Here is a 23,203-nt window from a genome sequence, read left to right on the forward strand (position 1 = left end):
ACAGATTAAAAAAATATATATATATTACAGCACTCGTTTTTCATTACAAAGCACACAATATGCACTAAGTATCATCAAACCTGCCATGATCATTGTAATGTGCGTGTTTTCGTTTTTTTTATTTGCTTGCATGTTTTTAGTATCTTACACATGTAGTGTTTGTCTTGCATTAGTTGAAGGGCAGATTTGGCACAATAATCTTCATTATCACGTGCTGCCCCAGTGTCCTCAACATAATGATGACAAATGTAACCCACTGACTGCGGTATGAACAGTTCAAAGGCAGATTTGATGTCACAAACTAGTGCGACTGCAAATCTGGTGCAGTGTAGGCCCCTGGGACCATTCTGATGATGTTTTCAACTGACAGTCTTCCCTGACTTGCACATGGGGGTTTGTGACCATCCTATGTTTCCATTCCATCAGCATCGCCCTCTTTTTCAACCTGTGTATTTTCCTCTTCAGATGAGGAGGATTCAATGTACTCGAATTATGTTGTACATTGCCCTCAGTTTCGGATGCTTCTTCCCCTTAAGTGCCTTTAGTTCAAATTAAAGGGGATGGTCTTAATGTTTGTGGTGAAATCTAGAGAGAGAGAGACTCTTATTATCATTATTATTATTATTATTATTATTATTATTGTGTTAAGTGTTTATAGACATCAACAAAAACATCAGTAAGTCAATATTCTGTATAGACGTGCATGACCCCAAATTAGGCAAAATCACCTGGCCTCACATTGTAACAAGTATGTTACCAGCCTTTCATGATTTTTTTCGAGGAAGGAAAGTGATAATCTTAGAGAGAAGTTAAGGGTATGAACGCGACGGAGTGTAATCCACCCAACAGACACAGGCATGAATTTGCACTTTAATCGTGGAGGATTTTATCGTAGTCGATTGTGACAAAAGAAATAAGTGGTAAGTAGGTTTTTCATCATGAACGTCCTCGGCCAAAAATCTCGGCCACTGAGGAAGAAAGTGAAGTCCGTCTTTCACGCAATCTTTCACGATACAGCTTGGCATTAAAACGTATGAAGCGCTTTAGTACTGGTTGTGGGGAATGAGAGTCAAATTATACCGATAACTGATTATTAAAACCTTTGATTCCGAGAGGAACGCGAAGCTTGTTAACCAGGCAGAAACCGGGTGTTTGTGTGTGTGTGTTTAAATGTACATGAATCAACCAGTTCAAGAGAACCTGCAATGCATTGCTTGATGTGTTACATGCATTCAAGTACACACACACACACACACACACACAGTGAGACACGTATGGATTACGGGTTACAATCGTACCCCTATCCCGCCCGAAACCCCATAAAATGATGTCTCAAATTAGGACATTCTGGAAGATCGTGGCAGTCTCAAGAAGGGGTAATTCATTAGGCCAAGGCTAGGCTCATACTGTGTAATATCAGCCTAATATGATAAGAAACTTGAGCCTCTCGGTACAGGGGAGGTCCGGACTCCTTTCTCCAATGTGCCAATAAAGCAACCACTCTCTGCAGGGTACAGAGGCCTGCTCTAAAGCAGGCACCAAGAAATATTAAAAAAAAAAACTGCTGTAAGAGACCATTATGGTGAAACGATCTTCTAAAAGATGACCATGTCCGGAATTGTTCATTGGCTCAATGGTGTCTGACCCTGCGGGTGAAGAACATTCTCTCAAAGGTGCCAATGCATCCGTCGTGTTTCATTCGAGTCCATAAAGACTGAGAAGATTATTTTCATTCAACATGTATTTGGGTTGAGAAACAAGTTCAAATGAGCTTGGTACATGTACTTTTTCAACAAAATGGTGAGATTCACGGTCTGAATATTTTATCGTTCATATGAACAGAGGTGAGGTGGGTGAGGTTCATTGATGCTAATGCACTTGTTCTGTCCATCTATATTTTCTGGCTTTAAAATAAGATATAGATATTTTGTGGAACATCACTCCTGCCTTTTAAAATTAACATTTGGTTTTAACACTTTGCTTTTCAAATGATTGATAGAGCGGAACAGAACGTGCGAAAAAGAAAACATAAGAAATTGAGTATTGTATTATCATTTCCGTTCCACGCTTAAGATAGACAGACCGGCCGAGTAACAAAAATAGACAAAAAGCGAATGACGACTCGCAATGAACCTAAGGATTACCTGAAAATTTGCCGATACAAAACAAACCTAAAAATGAACTAGAATACATTTCAATCTGCAATCACCTCACAGTTAAAAAAACAACAGTTAACCTGATAAAACAATAAAAAAATAAAAATAAAATAAACACAACCAAAAACACAACGATAAAAAAATGTCAACACAATTGACACAATTAAATGTTTAGACACAATTATATGGTGTGACTTAAACGACTGTGTTTATTTACAATTTAATTTTTTTTCCAAGCTCCGTTCATGTATAAATACACAACATTCAGCGTCCATGAAGAGCGGACGGGGGAGGGGGCGTGGTCTCCTCGCCGTCGTAGAGAGGGAACGGCGTTACCCTAGCAACTGGGCTGCGCCGTCCGCTGCAGCCGCCGTACCGGAGCTCATCTGGGGTGGGGGGTCCGTCCGTCCGTCCGTCCGTCGGTAACCGGGATCCAGGGGCAGCGGCACAGCATCCAACGCGGCGTTTGCGCGGTGCTAAATATGTGGAAGGTCAGAGAACTCGTGGACAAAGCGTGAGTATTACTCATTTGAGGTATTTTTCACCCCCCCTCTCTCTATGACTAAAGGATACAGGCCGAGGCCGTGGCGTCACAGATATGGCCCCTCAGCCGGTGTGCTGCATTCCTTTGAGCTGGGAACTCGGAAGAAAAAATAAAACAACAACAACAACAACAGATCTGCTGCCGGGAAAAGGGAATGATTCGAGTGGGAACTCCCAAGTCTGTACTGCGGGGCAGAATGTACCGAGATAACGGACTCGAGGTCGGGGGCGGCACACACTGTTAACGGTGACCAATGTTCTCTTTAAATGGTAAACAAACAAAACAAAAATACTTTTTTTTTTTTTTTCATTTGGAAAACACGACAAACTTCGACCTGAACCGCTCTGGGGTTTTGACCTCTCTGTAGATGCTTGTACAATTCACAAGCTTCAACAGCAAACACGTTTTTCTGCCGGCGCCCCGTGTTTCCCCCTCCCCAAACCAGAGGCAGTGGAAGACATTTGGCACGGAAGAAGGCACTACGGTTTTGGATTTCCGAGTTTCGGGAGCAAAAGGAACGTAGCGTTAGCACGACGGCTAAGTAGCGCGCTAAACTAACTGGCTAGCTGCCAGTGGCCCGTCGTGTACGGGCGAGAAACCGATCCAAACTGAGGCGCGGTGCCTCCGTGCGGCGTTTATCGGCCTTGTTCGGATGCTTCCATTTAACGAAGTCCTCTACGATAAAAATCGCTGATATCCATTTCGCCGAAAGGCTCGCCCCACTGGCATCGCCATGCTGGGCACTGGACTGTGTTAGCTGCAGCAGAATCACGCCCTGTCGCAACACCGTGGCGTTCAGCAGTCCATCAACAGGACACTCGGATTGTGAGGACACGTCTATTGCCCTCGCAGTCTAAGATGATAAAATGCATTTAATGCTGTTTACTGAGCATTTACGTCACTTTAAAATGTCTGGAATGCGTCTTCCCGATGAAGTCTTATGATTTGGAAAAAATTTGGTCTACGTTATCACAACTAATCTTCTTCTTGAAGGTTTTTCTAGATGAATATAAAACACCTACACAAATCAGCCACAACATTAAAAGCACCTGCCTAATATTGCGTAGCTCCCCCTCATGCCGCTGAAACAGCGCTGACCCGTGGAGGCACGGACTCCCCAAGACCTCTGAAGGTGTCCTGTGGTATCTGGCACCAGGACATTATCAGCAGATCCTTTAAGTCCTGGAAGTTACGAAGGTGGTGCCCCCATGGATCGGGGCTTGTTGTTCCAGCACATCCCACAGATGCTCGATTCGATTGAGGTCTTGGGAATTCGGAGGCCACGTAAACACCTTGAACTCTTTGTCATGTGGCTCAGACCATCCCTGAACAAATTTTGCCGTGTGGCAGGGCGCATTATCCTGCTGAAAGAGGCCACTGCCATCAGGGAACACTTGTCATGAAGGGGTGTATTTGGTCTGCAACAATCTTTAGGTAGGTGGTACGTGTCAAAGTAACATCCACATTAATGACAGGACCCAAGGTTTCCCAGCAGAACATTGGCCAGAGAATCACACTGCCTCCACCAGCTTGCCTTCTTCCCATACTGCATCCTGGTGCCATCTCTTCCCCAGGTAGACGATGCACACGCACCACCCACATGATGTCAAAGAAAACGTGATTCATCAGACCAGGCCACCTTCTTCCATTGCTCCATGGTCCAGTTCTGATGCTCACGTGCCCATTGCAGGCGATTTTGGCGGTGGACAGGGGTCAGCATGGACACTCTGACCGGTCTGCAGCTACACAGCCCCATACGCAGCAAGCTGCGATGCACTGTGTGTTCTGACACCTTTCTATCAGAGCAGCATTAACTTTTTCACAAATTTGTGCTGTAGTAGCTCTTCTGTGGGAACGGACCAGACGGGTTTGACTTCACTCACCTCAGGCATCAATGAGCCCATAGTCGCCAATGACCCTGTCACCGGTTGTCCTTCCTTGGACCACTTTTGGTAGGTACTAGCCACTGCATACCAGGAACACCCCACAAGACCTGCTGTTTCGGAGATGCTCTGACCCAGTTGTCTAGCCATCACAATTTCGGACCTTGTCAAAGTCGCTCAGATCGTTACGGTTGCTCATTCTCATGCTTCCAACGCATCAACTTCAAGAACTGCCTGTTCAAATATCCCACCCCTTGATAGGTTCCATTGTAACAAGGTGATTAATGTTATTCGTGTATGTGTGTGTGTGTGTGTGTGTGTGTGTGTGTGTGTGTGTGTGTGTGTGTGTGTGACACACATATTGAATCTTCTGTTAAAAGCTGTACAAATACATAATTCATTCACACACATTCAAACACAATGAGCATACAGCATTTAGAGTTGGGCTAACAAGTTACTGGATCTGACCAGGTCCCATAGACATTTTTGGTTTTTAAAACTCAGAGGAGCACTTCACCTTAACAATGAAGTGTAGTCATGAGTTTGTAGGAACTCCTTTGAAACATCATGCAAGTCATCTGATCACCAGTGGTTTCCCCCCCCCCCCCCCTATTTATTTATTTATTTATTTATTTATTTATTTATTGCCCCGTTTTACAGTATTATTTGGTGGTGCTACTGGTTGTGATTTCCATGCTGCTCTACTGTACATGTACCCTGAGAGAGGGATGTAGGATTTGTGCAAGGAGAGAAAGAATACAGGCAGCACTGTTGACCCTCAGTTGGTTGGTGTGTACAATGGCAACAGCTATTTTGTGCATATAGGCTAAGAGATGGCCTAATGAGGACTTACAGTGACCTAGAAGGGCCTATGTGACCCTATGTAAATATGATGAAAAAGTCTTTTGTATTGCTAAAAGGTCATGTTGGAGGTGGTCACAAAATACTGATACATACTGACTGGCACCAGTTACATCAGGTCAAGGGAGGTTAAAGGTAAATTCCACTGAAGGTGTCTCATCTAGTAAATACAGATTATGAAGAAGCACCTGAAGTGGGTCTCAGTGCAGTTGTTTCAGAGATATGAACTACCGGCTTTGACTGAAAAGGTGGAGGACAAACATGAAGAAGCAGATGAAGAATATGGGCAGAAACAGAGCGTGAATAACAGGCTGGATTAGATGAGGAGCGAAAGATTGGAAGACGACAGGAGAGGAGCTAGAGCCGAGAAGCAGAGGAAAGGAGCTCGTTTGACTATGAAGAGGAAAGAGTCTAGGTTGGAACATGATTCTGCTGAGATGTACGTGTGTAAGGATGCAGAGCAAGGGTTTCTGGGTAACCGGCACTCGCAGAGGAACCGACGTGCGTGCCTCAAAAATTTCACAAAATCAAAAAAGAGGAGTGGTTCTTTGATGCAAACATTTGCACCACTCCTGTTCAAAACAGTGAGAGCTTCCTCCTTCATTGTATTGTATACATTTGGATTTGTTAGATGCAACACTGATGTTTAATGTTGCACCACCTTCACCTCTGTGTTTGAGGGACTTGTTTTTGGGGGTTGCAGTAGCTGGCCAAGCCCATTACAACACATTCTCACACACACACACAACGATGGGTAAATATGCATTTGTAGAGACACACAGCAACACACACACCACAGAACAAACCTGAGCAACTTCTGCCTTTGTTGTTGTATAGCGATTATAGCAGTTGCAGGATTGTATAGCAGCTGCTAAAGGCGCAGGGTGCCTGTGTTGACCAAGATTTAGTTTTTACACACATACAGACTGGGAGACACGCGTGCATGTGGGCACACTTGCCCTCCTTCGACCATTTATTTCATGAACACACCCGTTTATTTCCCATTGTCTGTCCAGTAGCTGAATATTCCTCTCATCCATGTCCAAGTCTGCCGATGGAGGGACTTTTTGGGGAGCTTCCATTCATTATTCAGTGATGAAATCCTCCTTGTCAACTACTAAAAGCACCCACTTTGTTTTTCCCCCTTTTTCTGGCACAATTTATTTCTTTATTTTTATCTGTGTCGATGGAAGTGACAGGGGTGCACCAATACAGCTTTGTTGAGTTTTGTCTTTTTCTCCTGAATGTTTTTCCTTGTGTGTGACATTGTATTATGTACTGTATCTGCCTGAATGTCTGGCTCGCAGCCCTCTCTTGTCTTTCTTTTTCATTATTCATCTATGTAGGCCATGACCCCTGACCACAGGGGACATAAGGAGTGGAGTGTGAAGGAGATCCAGGGAGCCAAACCATTTACAGATAACTGTAGAATCATATTCGCTGACGATAATGACAAGCAGTCTTTCAATCCTGCAGACAGATAGCTATACCTGATAATCAGTCCTGTAGACTCTGATCTGATTGCTGTGGGTAGAGCTGCTGTCACAATTATGCAATAATCGCCTGAAGGCAATTATTTGAGCCGATTCAGACCATTTTCTAAAATCGCTAGATTATACGATCACGTCTCCATCCAAATTTAAGGGGAATTTGAAACCGATGTGAGAGACTTTGCGACAAATGGAATTCAAAGTTGGTGCATTTGGTCATTTTGGTTGTGGAACCTATTGGTCTACCGAAAGTTTTTTCTTACAAATGCTCAATACCAACAAATGGCTCTTCCTCCTATCTGCATGTGTATTATGACACTATTATAAAATTATGATATTGGCATAAAAGAACATAACAAAAAAAATAAAATTCAATTGTTGCATTATTTGTATGGCAATTGATGGTTAACTTAAATTGCCTGTGTGTACTGTTTGTTTATATATATATATATATATATATATATATATATATACACACACACACACACACACTACTCACAAAAAGTTAGGGATATTTGGCTTTTGGGTAAAATTTATGGAAAATGTAAAAAGTTCACGCTACAGTGATATATCATGAAAGTAGGGCATTTAAGTAGAAGCATGCAATGGTGATTTCCTCATCTCAAACAATGTATTGAAACAAAAGCCAACAACAGTGGTGGGTTTACCACAACAAAAAATGTCAATGTCTCAATAACTTGTCATGTGCCCTTGAGCATCAATTACAGCTTGACAACGACGTCTCATGCTGTTCACAAGTCCACTTATTGTCTGCTGAGGCCTGGCACCCCACTCTTCTTGAAGGGCGGCCCTCAGGTCATTGAGGTTCTGGGGTGCAGAGTTACGAGCCGCTACACGGCCACTCAGCTGATCCCATAGGTTTTCTATGGGATTCAGGTCTGGAAAAATTGCAGGCCACTCCATTTGAGGTACCCCGGTCTCCAGCAGCCGTTCCCTAATGATGCCACCTCCATGAGCTGGAGCATTGTCGTCCATGAAGATGAAATGAGGCCTGTGTTGTTCATGCAGGGGCACAATGACTGGATTAATGATGTTATTCAGGTAGTTTGGGCTTGTCACTGTACCATTCACAAAGTGTAGGGCAGTCCTGTATTGACTAGACCAGGCCTGGCCAACCCGCGGCTCGCGAGCCTCATGCGGCTCTTTGGCTGGTTTCATGCGGCTCTTTCACATGACAAGCGTCAAAATGCAGAAAAAAAAAAAAGCGCAGCCATTCATTCCCTATTGTGATTATAAAATCGCTATGATATATCACTCGTTTTCCACCGTGGATCACTTCCTCATTTACTCAAAGCGGACAGCAGCAGGAGTCATGTCCCATTAACGCCTGTTTTATTAGTCCTAATGCCGCGTTTACACCAAAAGCGCCTCCATACAAAGTCAACGTATCGAACGTATCGAACATCTCCGATGGAGAACTGTGAAGGCTGGAGGGGTGTGTGTGTGTGTGTGTGTGTGTGTGTGTGTGTGTGTGTGTGTGTGTGTGTGTGTGTGTGTGTGTGTGTGTGTGTGTGTGTGTGTGTGTGTGTGTGTGAGGAAGGGATGGGGTGATGTTCATGTGTGCCCATGTGTATGATGTGGCTCTTTGCAGTAACACAGTAAAAAAAGTGGCTCTTAGTCTCTGACTGGTTGGCCACCCCTGGACTAGACACACCTGCCCACACTGTAACACCACCACCACCAAAGGCTCGTCTGGTGACAACAGTGGCTGATGCATAGCGCTCTCCTTGACGTCTCCAACATCGTTAGCGGCCATCATTTCTGCTCAATGTGAATGGACTTTCATCAGAGAACAGCACTGAAGCCACTGGTCCCTCGTCCAGCGTCAATGCTCCCTGGCCCGTGCAAGACGATGATGCCTGTGCCTGGTGGTGTGGTCAGGTTCCCTTGCAGGTCATCCAGCACGCAGACCACGCTGATGTGAACGGTTTCGAATCGTCTGATGTGACACTGGGGTGCCTCTCACCTCCCTTAAATGTGCCTGGAGTTGAGTAGCATTCATCATCCTCTTCCGCAGGGCACTGTTCACAATGAAGTGCTCATCAGTGTGGGATGTGGCCAAAGGATGCCTTTCTGTGACTCTTCCAGTCTCTGTATCTCTGTTGGAACCTGCTGATGACCCTCTGTGACACTCTAAGCTCAGTGGCCACTTCCCTCTGAGAACATCCTGTTTGAAGCCTCACAATGGCGAGGTACTGTTGATCAGTTGTTAGGTGTCGTCTTGATCTCATGATGTCAAAATGTGAACAGAATGATGAAGAGGACTGTTGAAATACCAATTCTAATTGAACCAGGAAATGTATTGGTCGCTTCATGGATCAAACACCTGTTGTGAATTTTGCCGTTCAGCTCCTTGTTAGAGAACAGCAAGTTGTGCAAAAAGTACTGAAACATTGAACAGTTGGACATGTGCATTCAAAAGGTTAGAGAAGGTCAAATTAAGTTCACCTGTAAAGGTTGTAGTGCATTTTATCTTCATCCTGAAATTTCACCCGAAAGGCGAATATCCCTAACTTTTTGTGAGTAGTGTATATATACTTAAATTGTTGGAATGTGTGGCTGATAAAGGTGTATTGACTAAAATGCAAAACGGTTTTAACTGCAAGTCTGAAGCCGTGTGCGGGAGTCTGCAGTCCTGTATAACTGAAAAGACAATACTAACCTAGACCCATTTATCTTTCTATCCACAAATATCTTTTACAGTTTGTCTTGAGTATTTATATAAATAGTTTTAGCTTTTTCGCCAAAAATTAAAAAAAAAATTCAATTTTAATGATGTCACCAACAACCTCTCAGATCCCACCGTCTGCCTGTGTGAGTCTGATCAGAACGTTTGTCTGTTTGTGTGTCACCAGCACCAATGTGGTGATGAACTACTCTGAGATCGAGTCCAAAGTGAGGGAGGCCACAAATGATGACCCCTGGGGCCCTTCCGGACAACTGATGGGAGAGATAGCCAAGTACCTCTCGCAGACACACACACACACACACACACACACACACACACACACACACACACTTTAATTATTTTTGTTTTTCATCTTCAGGAACAAACAACATGTAAGGAAAAAAATTAGTAAACCTAAGAACCATGTTCAAATAGTGTGTTCCCAAAGTATTCAGTAAGAAAATAAACGCTTCTATTTAAAAGAGAGAAAGGTAATGTCTAAATCATAATGAACGTGTTAAGAGAAATTTGTACTGCATGCCATACATTTAAGTCAAAAACAAATTTCAACATTGCATTTGGCTCAGGCACTTTATACTTCTCCTCAATTTAATCCTGTTTTCGAAAACTTTTTCCAATACCTGTTTCAAAAAAAAGAATGCACACTAGACTTGGGTGATCGTGCAAAATTCTAATCACCGATCGCTGGGGGGAAGCGATCGGCGATATATGATATTATTGGGGGCGTGCGCACATGCGCAGGTTCGCACGTGCATAGAATGTTATGTAATGTGGCAAATGCGGTCTCCCCTTTCCAGAAGTCCAGAATTTATTATTTACAAATAAAAGTATTTACACAAAAACATCCAGTTTTTACTAAATGAAGTCCCATAGCAATGGAAAGCAATGGGGAGACGTGCGTGCCGACAGTGGGGACACAGGTTTTTTTAGAACAGTGCGGAGTAAGGACTTGGACAGTCCCTTCACTCAGTTGTGTTTGAAAAAATGTTGGTTTCATACATGTAGGAAACAAACAAAATAAATAGATGTAAAATAATAGGGACGGCGCCGCTGTCTGGAAGAGAAACAAACAAAAACTGTGTTCCAATTCTCTGAGTTAGGTTTAGTTCTTCCTTTTCCATACAAGTGAGAAACTAAGAAAATACAATTGGAGTTTATATTATATATTGCTTTATAATCATCACAAGATTTGCATATTGAGCGGAAGTTTGTTATTTAATTTTGTTTCTATTTTTTTAATTATTGGGAATCGAGGTAGCGGATTGTCTGGGCAAGATATATTCATGAGGAACACCTCATGAATCTTGCACTTCGGTGCACCTGAGATGTGTGCACAGCGGCTCCACTGTTCTGCTCCGTTTGCCCAGAGCGGCAAAATGCCTAGAACCGGAGCTGAGGGTCCATGTGCCTTACCTTTTTTTTTTTTTTTTTTTTTTTTTTAAAATACCTGCCCCTCAAAGTCTTTGTACGAGACTGTAGAGGGAATGTGAGATCAGATCACTAGTGGTTACTGGAGCTCTGAGCGGAGAGGGGGAGAACCCCCCCCCCCCAAAAAAAAAAATAGACGATTTAATCGCAAATTGGCCCAAGCCTAATGCACAGCAAGAGATAAAAATATATTGTCTAATATTTGACAAACTTCCTCGTCATTTGAGAGTCAGTTACTTCCAGACAGATACAATAACACACAATTCAAACTGTGTGTGTGTGTGTGTGTGTGTGTGTGTGTGTGTGTGTGTGTGTGTGTGTGTGTGTGTGTGTGTGTGTGTGTGTGTGTGTGTGTGTGTGTGTGTGTGTGTGTGTGTGTGTGTGTGTGTGTGTGTGTGCGCAGGTCCACCTTCATGTATGAACAATTCCCAGAGGTGATGAATATGCTGTGGACCAGAATGCTGAAAGACAACAAGAAGAACTGGAGACGTGTTTACAAGGTACAGGACAGTAACACCACATGTAAATGTATCTTTTATACATAACAGTTATCCAATTTAAACAAAAAAGACGAGAGGTAAAAACTTTGGGTCCCAGGGGTACAACATTTAACACGAAAGGTATGTTGGAATCACATTTTTCAAGGGCAGTTTAAGGTTATTAATCCCAAAGTACCTGAATTCCCGGTCAAAAGAATCCCCACATCATTCCATGGCGGGATTTAACATCAGAATCCCTCAGCATGCATTTTTGAGTCTTTCAGACTGTGCTTAATCAAGTCTTGGCTTGGCTCTGTTTGACCATTTTTGGGGGGATTTTTTTTGGCCATTCTTGTCCCCCCCCACCCTTTTTTTTTTTTTTTTTTTTTTTTTTTTGGTCTAGGCGTTACTTCTGCTGGCCTATCTGATACGGAACGGGTCTGAGCGAGTCGTCACCAGTGCCAGGGAACACATCTACGACCTGCGATCGCTGGAGAATTACCACTTCATTGGTAAGGTTGTAAAATAATTAGGTATAGTTCAGGCTGGGCCTTTTTATTTAATTGTATTTATTATTATTATTATTATTATTTATTTTTTTCTTTTTGGATGGGTATCGCAATTTCATTGGAAACAAAACAGCTGTATATGGACTTAAAGATGTGTCCCCAACCTGTTGTAGTCTAAAGGTTGGAAGGGTAGGGTTGGTGACGTCTTTAAAGTGAGTCTCTGGTCTTTTAACAAGTCACATATTTAAGAATAAATGACTTTATTTAGCCGGTAGAAAAAAATGAGAGAAGAGGAAAGAAGAGAATGTCCAGACGGCAAGCAGGGAGCAGATTTATTTTCTGGGCAAGATATGAATATTCATGAGGTACACGTTCTGAACGTGTCCTCAGTCCAAATTAGTCTTTATTATTATTATTTTTTTAATTGTTATTTTTATTATTATTATTACATTGTCCACTGTAAAAGGGAGATTAGAAGTTTTAGTTCTTATCTTGTGTATTATTCACTTAACATAAGCAATAAATATTTATATTGTATGACCAACACAAAAATGGATACAGTCAACATATAAACTGCTCTTCGCTGTAGGCCAAGCCTACGTGTTATGATGAATTGAGAAGATTTGATGCATGAATTGAATAACAAATCTTTATTTAACTATTGAATTGTAAAACAAATTGTAAAAAGGAAATTCTTCAACCACAGTAGAATATTGACTTATTGATTTAACTTCAAACCTGCAGTGTTTCAGCAGAAAATTTCAGCAGAATTAACCAGCCTGTGTGTGTGTGTGTGTGTGTGTGTGTGTGTGTGTGTGTGTGTGTGTGTGTGTGTGTGTGTGTGTGTGTGTGTGTGTGTGTGTGTGTGTGTGTGTGTGTGTGTGTGTGTGTGTGTGTGTGTGTGTGTGTGTGTGTGTGTGCGTGCATTTAAGCATACTCTTTTCTGCTAACTTTTTAATGCAAAATTGTACTTTATTGACACAAACTCTGTCACAAACTCCCATCACAGGATGGTGACCTCCTCAGATTAAAAAAAAAAAAACACAAAATTTGAAAGAAAAATTAAAAATTGATGTTCCATGGGAAACAAGAGATAGACCGCAGAAGTAATTTGTGAATGCTGTTATTGATATTGATCTAACAATTGCTACTTCCAGCATGGGACAATGGAGAGGTTCTTGCACCCATAATCCAACTGAGCTGTCAAACTCAAATCATGTGTAATGTGTTAATGTCAAATCAAAATGTATTACAGTGTCACACAGCCCAAAGTTATAAAAAAGCTACACAAACATTATTTTTAAAAGCACTTCATTTGGTTCATCTGTTCCTGCAACCCTTTGTAAGAAAGAAAGAAATAAAGATAAAGGCTACCTAGTAAAAATCCATGATTTCTTTAAGTATTGTGCAGTGTTGTCGAAGGTCATTGTTCTTATTGCAAAATATTTAAAATATATTGTGTATATATATTTATATACACGACAGAATATTTTTTTATTTTTTTTTTCAACCCTGGATTCCTGGGCGGCCTGTGTAGTGACAATCCAACGTGACTTGGCCCCTTTCAGGAGGACTGTGCTCTGACTCTCCTCTGGAGAGAGAAAGAGAGTCTGATGAACGCAAGACTATTGTTCCAGATGCCCCGAAAAGAAAGATATCTTTCTTAAATCATCATCTTCATCTTCCTGTTTGTTGACATCAAAGAAACGTTCCTCTGAATAAAATATGTTTCCGCAGTGAATCGTTGCCTAAAGTCCCCCTGTACTGTATGTTTATGTCCAGATGAAAATGGCAAGGACCAGGGCATCAATGTGCGTCAGAAGGTGAAGGAGATGGTGGAGTTTGTTCAGGATGACGACCGGCTGAGAGAGGAGAGGAAGAAAGCAAAGAAGAACAAAGACAAATACATTGGAGTCTCCTCTGACAGCATGGGCGGAGGAGGAGGGAGCTTCAAGAACTGTGAGTGAATCACCACTTTTTTTTTGTTGTTTTTTTGTTTTTTAACCAGGGCAAGATGTCAACAAAGCAATTAAATTTCAAACTCCACGGGTTTACAAGTGCCAAATAAATTTAAATTGTATAAAAAATACTCACTTCCTTAAAGCGACAATAGACAAGTTTTTTTCTGTTACTTATCATGAAGAAGTTAATGTTGATTGCACAGTGTAGTGGCTATAGAATAATGACGCCATCTGTGTTAGATTGGTTCCCGATAAAGGTGGAGCTACACTTAAAAAAGAAGTAGAGGTTTCTGACCAAAAAGACGTGGGGGGTGGGGGGTAGTACGAGAGTGATTTATAGTGTTACGCACAGGGTTTTCTTTTGTTGGAATTAATACATCTACAAAAAAAAAAAAACACCATTAACAAGCTGTTATAATTGGTTTTGTTTGGAGAAACAGGGACGCACAGTGGCTCGAGCAGTGGCGCAGGGAAGACGGCGTTACTTGCCAGGCAGGGAGGGGCAAGTGCCTGTTGTGTGTTTTTCTTCCCTCACCGGTGGAGACGTCATAAATCATAAACATCAGACGACAACATGTTTTGAAAAAACAAGAGTTAATTAAGTCCAGGAAAATTGGAACAGCAATTGGGCACGTGGCCTTTTCCTGTCGTAGTTATGGCAGTAAATGAGTGAGAAAAGGAGAGAGATGCAACCAGGAGGGTGTTGGGGTGTGTTCAAAGCAGCTGCTGAGACCACCTGTATGTATGTGTGATGTGTGAAGTGTCCACTGGTGAGTGTAAAGGACTTGTCCCAATTGGTTCTGGTGTATAAGGTCGGTATTATATTGTAGTGACTCCATGCAACGGAAAAAGCCCCGAAGCCACCCCTGAGTTCCGCAGTTGTACAACACCCCACGGCTGCAGGAAAGCCCCGAGCACCCCGCCCTGCAGCCACAGAAGACACCCCAACCCCCAGAGAAGCCGGAAGCCCTCAGAACAACACCCACGCCTGGCCCCAAGCAGCATAACCCAGTCCCAGAGCGCGAGAGGAGACCCTGCACCCCTGTGGCGCACACATACAACCCAGTCCCATGTGGAGGCACAACCAACAGGCACAGAACCCGGGCCGCGGGCGCCAGGCCCAGACCGCAGGCCCGGAGCCAGGTCCCATGCCGACAGACCGACACCCCGCCCGAACCGCCCCCCCACAAGTGTGAGGGACCCAGGGGGTCCTTAACACCCACCCGCACCCCGCGCAACAGCAAGGCCTGCCCCACCACAGCCGACACCCGGGGTACCCGGGTCGGAAGGCACCTGGCGGCGATCTCTGCAGCTCCGCCAGGTCGCAGCAAGCCAGAAACCACCAGGCGCAAGCTGCCAGGACTCAAACCTGGCTGGCAGGAGGCCCAACCGGCTGCCCCCCCGGCCAACCACACCCCCACACCAACCCATCAGCTCCCCGCCACCCCGGAAAACTCCAGTGCTCAATGTGTGGTGCTGGCAATGGCAGTTAAAATGGCGAATATGAGTGGTGTTTTAGACAGGGGAGAAGCACGTCAGGGCAGGCGCATGGCGGGCAAGATCTTAGCTGCCTGCCACATCCCCACCCACATAGCTCGCACCGCACCCGTCCTGCAAACCGTAGGCCTATTGTGTGCTGCATGTGCTTAGTATGAGTTTTGGCACTGGGGGGGGGATAGGCGAAGCACTACCGGATCAACGCAGGGGTGTGGCAGGGGCGCGGCAGGCCGGGCAGCGGCCACACAGACGACCCCCCGGGACCCGACCATGTCCCAGCACACCCACCTCCCGTGCCGGGAGGCACCCGACCCGCAGCAACCAATTCGCACCCCCATCAGGCACCTGACCAGGCCCTGGCCGTCGTGCATGTGGACCACAGAACAGAGGGCAGCAGACAGCCCCCCACCCACAGCCCCCCACCCACAGCCCGGCCCCACAGCCCGGCCCCCCAGCGACGAGTGGCCCACACACCAAGAGCGCCAGAGAACAGGTACCCAGGCAGGCCGGTGCGACAACAGGAGACTGCCCCCATACAAAAGGAGACCACATGGGGAGCCCACGCTGAGGACACCCAGCCAGGCTCAGGTCCCCGCCCGGATCACAGGACCAGACAAAACATCTAACAAGCCCTGCGCACCAAACCACTGACCACGGGGGCCAAGACCCGAACCTGCAACCGGCACCCCCCGCCCCCGACCCGAACCCCAAGCCTGCAACCACGCCTCAAACTAACACACGGACGCCCCCAGGAGCACCACTCACCCCCGGAGACTGGCCAGCTCAACCCAGGGACAAGAGCGGGCGCAGCAACCCCCCCACGGCCGCAGGACTAAGCCCCTCGGACGTCCCCACAGCCGTCGGGCACCCACCCAATCCCAGAGCCCTGGTGAGACCCGAGGGAGCCCCACATGCCCAAAAATATCACGATATTGCCCGGACTTAGGAAGACTCGAGTATACTGTAAATGGATGGAGTCATGATAAAAGTAGCCCATATTTCGTTCAATGAGTCAACCTTGTTCTTGGATGTTGCCAATAGTTTTTCCATTGAGATGTATTCTATTAATAAATGTAACCATTGGAGTGTGGTGAGGTTGTCTCTGTTTTTCCAATTGAGTAATATTATTTTCTTGGTAATTGTTAAGCCGATCAAAATGGGTTGGTGGTGGGTCAACTGAGGAGAGGTCACAGAGGAGACATACAGACGGGGAGACTGGAAGGATGTGACCCAGAAGGGTTGATAGCTTCTTGGTGATGTTGGTCCAGAATGTTTGGATAGGTGGGCAAAGCCAGTTTGCATCAAAGTAGTCATCTCTGGTATTATGGGACCAATGAGAACAACGTCTTTATCCACGAAACCCATTTTGAACATTGTGTGTTGGGTGATATGAGCACTGTGCAGAATATTATATTAATTTATTTATTTCCATTTAAAATGCACTTTAATCATGCAAACAAATTTCCCCAGTTGTTGCACGACCTTTCTGCATTTCCCTTTTCGCTTGCTAATACCCCTGCTGTCCTCCTCCCATCACCTTCTCCTCCCTTTCTTACTCTAGCGGGAAGTACCGAGTTGGACCGGAATAAATGGGACGAGGATTGGGACAAAAGCCGCGGCGCCTTCCCGTTTAGTGAAAAGCTCGGGGAGATCAGTGACAAGATCGGCAGCACCATCGACGACACGCTCAACAAGTTCAGGAAGAAGGAACGAGAGGACTCCCCGGACAGAATCAGGTAGAAGACGTGTGTATGTTTGTGCGTGTGGGGGCTGGGTGAAACCTATATCGATAAATAACGTTATTGTGTGACTGGATATTGTCTGGGATTTTGGTTATCATATAGTGAAGTGTTATGTCTTAGGTATAGACTGCTTTCGCTGTTCTAATCAATGCCTCTACCTGCTTGGTCATAATATCCACATTATATTGATTACGAGTTATGGTATGTGTCAGTATTGCCCAGCCCTATTGGCACACACAAGCTCACTTTTGGTAGCAGCCAATCACTCGACAGAAAGAAAATATAATCCCTGATCCGTGGTTTTGCACGTCCCCATAGCGACACAGAGGAAGATCGAGCGTCCAGGAACGGCCGCCAGGAAAAGCTAGAGTTCAAAGACGAGGAGGAAACCGTCACGACCAAGAGCATCCAGATCACGCAAGCGACGGAAACCACGACGACCACCACGCGAAAACGCAGCGGAGCGTCGGTCAGCAAGACACTGGACCTGGGGGCGGCAGCGCACTACACTGGAGACAGAAGCCCTGAGGAGAAAGTAAGCGCACGCACACGCACACATACACACACACACACACACACACACTTGAAATAAAACTCAAACATATTTCGTAAATTCAACTTCTTTCCTTCTAGACATCCGGCAAGCAGTCATCTAGTGGCGGACTAACTGATCTGCTCATGGTCGATCCGTCAGCCATTCAGGGTGCAACGACAGGTAAGACTTACCTCTTCCAAGCATCCCCCCCCCACACACACACACACACACACACACACACACACACACACACACACCAAGCTGAGGGAGGATGGGAGAGAGAAGTTAGCTTTGTGACGTCATCCTGTTTTAAGACCGTCTTTGCAACTTATGAGGAAAGTTGTCGCTCCAACGTTCACTGCATGTTGCCATCTAACGCGCCATGGAGCATGTTCGTTGAATTCTCTTGATACAATACACAAAAGTGCGGCAATTTACCACTTTCGCCGACGCCTCGTCTCGCTCTGTTGGTGCTTGCATCTGTAGTGGTGCGCGTTTTCCAAGTCAAGTGCTCTGTCTTCAGTAGTGAATAGAAAACTGCCCCTGATCGCGCCCGGTGTCTGCCTTTCAGGTAGCGGTTCAGACCTCATCGCTGGTTTTGCCGATTTCTCCTCTCCTGCAGCCTCCGCCAGCCTCCCATCCACCACCAGTACTCAGCTCTTCTACCACTCTCTTCCATATCGACATTCCCATTACTAGTGCATTTACTGATTGACGTACTTCTTTGTGCTATCACCGGCCGATCCCTCTCTAAAGACTGACGTATTCGCATTGGGAGTTAAAATGGGTCAGGAATTTGGTCCGATCAAGTTGGAAACCGTCTTAAGACGGGGGGGAAGCACATGCCTATGCATCATGCAAGCATTGAAATAGAAACGGCCGGTTAGTCTGACGGACTGTAATCCTTCGGACTCATTCACCTGTAATTAAAAATCCGAGCGTGAACTCTCGAATCACCCTGAATTAACCGCTCCTTTGCCAGGCGCTACACCATCCGCTGGAAACGGAGAGTTTGGAGACTGGAACGCTTTCTCCGCCACTGCCCCGGCCGCCTCCGCCGCTGCCACCGATCTGTTCGGCGGCGTCCAGTCACCCTCGGCGGCGCCCGCCAATTCTGTTCCGCCTTCTGCCGAGCTTTTCGACCTCATGGGTGCGGCCAACCATCAGCTGACCCATCAGCACACGACTATGAACGCCTCGCAAAGCATGACCTTTGCCCTTGGTGGGGCGGCACCAGGGGCAACAGTTTCCATGTCAACAGTACCCCTGTCTCGCTCTCAGCAGGTGGGTGCCGCACGCCTGAAGGAAGGACAAGAATGTAAAGGGGAACGTGCACATCGGATTGTTTTTTTTCTTTCTAGTAGCAGACAATAGGGTGTAATTGAATTTATATTATAAGTAATCAGTGGTTAAATTGAAAAGGTGATCAATAAATAAATCAGAAATATATCGTAGGGGTTCCCTTGGCCTGCCCTTGCACTTCACTTTACTTTCCATACACATTTCCAGGACCACCATGAAATTCCCGTATTCCAAACGGTCAAACCTTTCTCTGTACTGCGGTCGAGTGTGCCGTAGAGATTGGAGAAACGTCAAATCAAATATTTTCTGGTCAGCTGCATATTTTGTAGAGGCCGAAATTTGGTATCGCTTTGCCCTCACTGAGTTAGAGTCAGACTGGTTAGCTTGCCGGCGTTGCAGGTATTTCCGGCATCGCAAGCACTTCACGCTGTTGTAATCCATGGTGGGTCAGGAAAACAGTTTGTTACATGTTCATTATGGGTGGAGAACTCATTCTGTTCCATAGGAAAGCACCGTCTGCACTCCTAGACGACAAATGCGGCGTTCCCCCACGGTTCTGCCTGAGTTGTTGGGATTGTTGATGCGGAATTTTTATTGCTGTTCCAGAGCCTGGGAGGACTGATGTCCCAACACCCACTGGGACCGCAGCAGAAGGTCGGGGTCGGCGGTCCGGCATTGATGGGATCGACCTGGTCGGACCCCTCCGTCAACATCAGCCTGGACTTCCTGTCCTCCGGTCTCAACCCCTCCAAGACGCCGCCCACTCTCAACAACATCATCCAGCAGCAAGGTGAACTCCATACTGTGGCCTCTGTTCACATGCATTTGTCCATGTGCACAAAGAGAGTTTTCAATTAGGGGTGTCATGATTCTCCATATCCAAGATTTGATTTGACTTTCAATTTTAAGGCCACCATTTGATTTGTTTTTTAGATTTCAACTTTTTTATTTTTATTTTTTTTGGTCACCAATATGATGGCCATGTCGGACAATATAAGCCTCGAAATTCTGCGGGGGGTATCGCCGACCTGCTTGTGATTTTTGAAATGGAACGCTAATTTTGATCCATTTTCAATATCGAATCGGAATCATGACGCCCCTTATTGCAATACAGTTTTAAATTACAAATTTGATTAAATAAAACAAAAAAAACCCACTTACAGCCCGGTCGGGACTCTATATCCACGCCCCCTTCTTTTGTTAAAATAGTGACTCCCAAACTCCCATAATTGGTAGATAGATGGATAGATACCGATAACAAACAATTAACAATAAATATTTGGCAATATACAATAAATGTAATGATCAATCAAAATAAACCTGAAGATTAACAGTGAAAATAGTCCTAAACAACAAGAAACAATTGACATTATACATAAACCGAAAAAATTAACATGGAAGCGTATTTGTGTAACTATCTATTTTATTTTATGCAAGTTCTCTATTGTTTAATAAAAGCAATTCTACCTCTACTTGCGGTCATGCCAATAAAGCCTTGTTGAGTTGAATTGAATTGATAATGACAGAAAAATTTGGAAAAAAAAGATAGAAAGATGAGTCCATTATACACATTCAAAGCAGTCAAAAGAAAAAAAGACAAAAACAAACATACGCCTGGCCTCAATATGCAAAACCCACTTGACTTCACTCAGTACAGTGACTACAACTCTACAAGTTCTAGTAAGTTGTTGTGACCCCAGGCTGATCCCTTCCCTCTCTCCAGGTGTGCCGCCAGTCAACCTGTTGGCCCAGAATTTCGGAGGCTTGAACCTCAGCTCCCCGCCCCCGGTCACACCCATCAGACCCTCAGCCAATCTGATCATGGCCATGCCCGCGTCCATGGCGACGGGTACTATGGGGATGGGAATGAACGGAATCCCCGTCAACCAAGGCATGATGGGAGTGAACATGAGCATGAATATGGGCATGACGGCGCCCGTGATGATGGGCGGAATGGCGGGCATGGGGATGCAGGGGGTCGCGATGCCAACCATGGGTCTTGCGCACTCCATCACCCCTGCCATGGTGCCACCCAAACAAGATGCCTTCGCTAACTTTGGCAACTTTGGGAAATGAGCGAGTAGTGTTTATACGTGTGTGTGTGTGTGTGTGTGTGTGTGTGTGTGTGTGTGTGTGTGTGTGTGTGTGTGTGTGTGTGTGTGTGTGTGTGTGTGTGTGTGTGTGTGTGTGTGTGTGTGTGTGTGTGTGTGTGTTATAGATTGAGTGTGTATGTGAACGATAGACAAGAGAGAGACTGCTGTATGACAGCTCTGGTAATATACCACAAATAATTTCTCAGCACCCCAGATAGCTAGAACAGGGGCCTATTGGCTCTCCTAAGCGGCGCGCAACATCGTAGACACCGCGTCTGGAATAAGAGGTGTTAGATGCAGTAGTTGCCCACGAGGTAAAGTGTGGGTGTGCGCATTGGGGTGCTTTGGTGTTTATTTTCGGGAGTCGAATTTCATGACCCACTTGATAGGAATGAACTGATATTACATGAAGAAGACCTGCCTCTGTCTCATCATATTCTCGTGTCTTGTCCCATTTGCTGTTTTTTCTTTTTCTCTTCAGGGTCATTACACCACACTGAAAATAATTTATAGCAGATGGATCAACACTATGTAGCCTGACATTGATATGCTGAAGTTATGAAATGTCAAAGTAAATGATGCTCTGGACTCAACCGCATCAAAGAATGGGTCAGAAAAAGTAAATCAAATCCATACCTCTCTACTTTTGTACTTTGGGTCCAGACCTTTGCACAACTTATCGTTACGTTTTGTTACCTTTCGTACCTTTCGCAACACTTTGGATGCAGTGTTAACCAGTGTTTAGTATGATTGACATATATTTCCCCTCGCATAACTCATGCTGTGTCATTTCAGAATGCATGAGCCAGACTCCTTGTCTCGATTAGAGTATGATACGCTGGCATCTTGATCACACATAAGCTACCGTACTTGTTAGAATTATATTCTAATCTGTACGGGAATTCCTTTCTGAATAACGCTCTGAATTTTACGATTTGAGAATATTTCAAAACGACTTGAAGGCAGGGGATCAGTTTTACAGTCCCAAGTTTTTCTTTTTTTTATTATAATTTTTTTATATAGCTCAAAAGCAGCTGTACACAAGTTTTCAGGGTTGGCGCCAATGGGCAACTGCCTAAGGTGTGTGGGGTCCCTTTGCAGTGTTTCTTTAGTTTCTAAGGAACACCATTGTAACCACTGAGTGTTTGTTATATTGATTCTAAGGCTCACTTTGTTGCCTGTTGCTGACAGGGTTGCCTATTTCATGTGGATTGCTCCCTATAAACCCTCGTATATAAACATTCCTCGTTCTGAGTTCCTTCCATAAGATGAGTGAAGCAGCCAGGGCAGAAGTTTCAATAAATAGGACAGATTGAAAGCATACTTGGGTACTTATTGAAGTGTGCATGGGAATCTGTTTGTGTGCGAAACAGAGATGGAGTGTGTTATTTGGGTATATTTTTATTTTTGTTTGATGTGTATTGCGTGCAAACACAGCTAAGCACAGCCTCGTCATGTCCTGAGGTGCTGCTCTCCAAATGACCAAATCTTTATTTTATTACTCTCAGAAGGATGATTCCATAGCCATCAGTTTAATATTTTAATTTTTAACTTGCAAAATGATGTTCATACATATGTGTATTACAAATGAGAAAGCTACTAACATGATTTAGAAAGTATTTGACTGAATGATGGATAGGATAGATCATCTTTGGATTTTTATTATTTTTTTGATTGTACCACATTATTTTCTGTACTCTATTAGCATTTCATTAAATAATGACCTGAAGCATCCTCATTTATAATTTTTCCATTGTGTTTTATTTTATTTTCCAGATAAACTTGATAACAAAAAGCCAAGGCAAAGGCCAATGACGCTGTTTTTGTTCGGTGGAAGAGTGAGTTGGTATGTATAATGGATAATAAAGATAACAGTTAACCGAAACACTCCTGCCAGGAAAATAACTAGTAGTCATAATTGTGAAAAGGGATCTCATGGTCACATGAAGATTAGCATAAAATAATCTTAAGAATTAAAATAAAATAATAAAAAGTGATGATGGTACAGTAAAG

General features: G+C 44.5%; 1 protein-coding gene across 1 annotated transcript; it reads left to right on the plus strand.

Annotated features, from left to right (window-relative positions):
- The first annotated feature begins 2,537 nt into the window (after nucleotides 1-2,537).
- LOC307239663 (clathrin interactor 1-like) lies at nucleotides 2,538-22,873 on the plus strand. The gene is made up of 12 exons (XM_080013171.1): nucleotides 2,538-2,670; nucleotides 9,811-9,915; nucleotides 11,476-11,572; nucleotides 11,955-12,063; nucleotides 13,843-14,019; nucleotides 17,080-17,254; nucleotides 17,579-17,795; nucleotides 17,894-17,975; nucleotides 18,367-18,444; nucleotides 18,778-19,079; nucleotides 19,704-19,887; nucleotides 20,821-22,873. The coding sequence occupies exons 1-12, from the start codon at nucleotides 2,639-2,641 to the stop codon at nucleotides 21,171-21,173; spliced, it is 1,911 nt and encodes a 636-aa protein (XP_079869297.1). The 5' UTR covers nucleotides 2,538-2,638; the 3' UTR covers nucleotides 21,174-22,873.
- Nucleotides 22,874-23,203: the final 330 nt, after the last annotated feature.

This window comes from Zeus faber, assembly GCF_960531495.2.
Source record: "Zeus faber genome assembly, chromosome: 14".
Taxonomy (NCBI): Eukaryota; Metazoa; Chordata; class Actinopteri; order Zeiformes; family Zeidae; genus Zeus; species Zeus faber.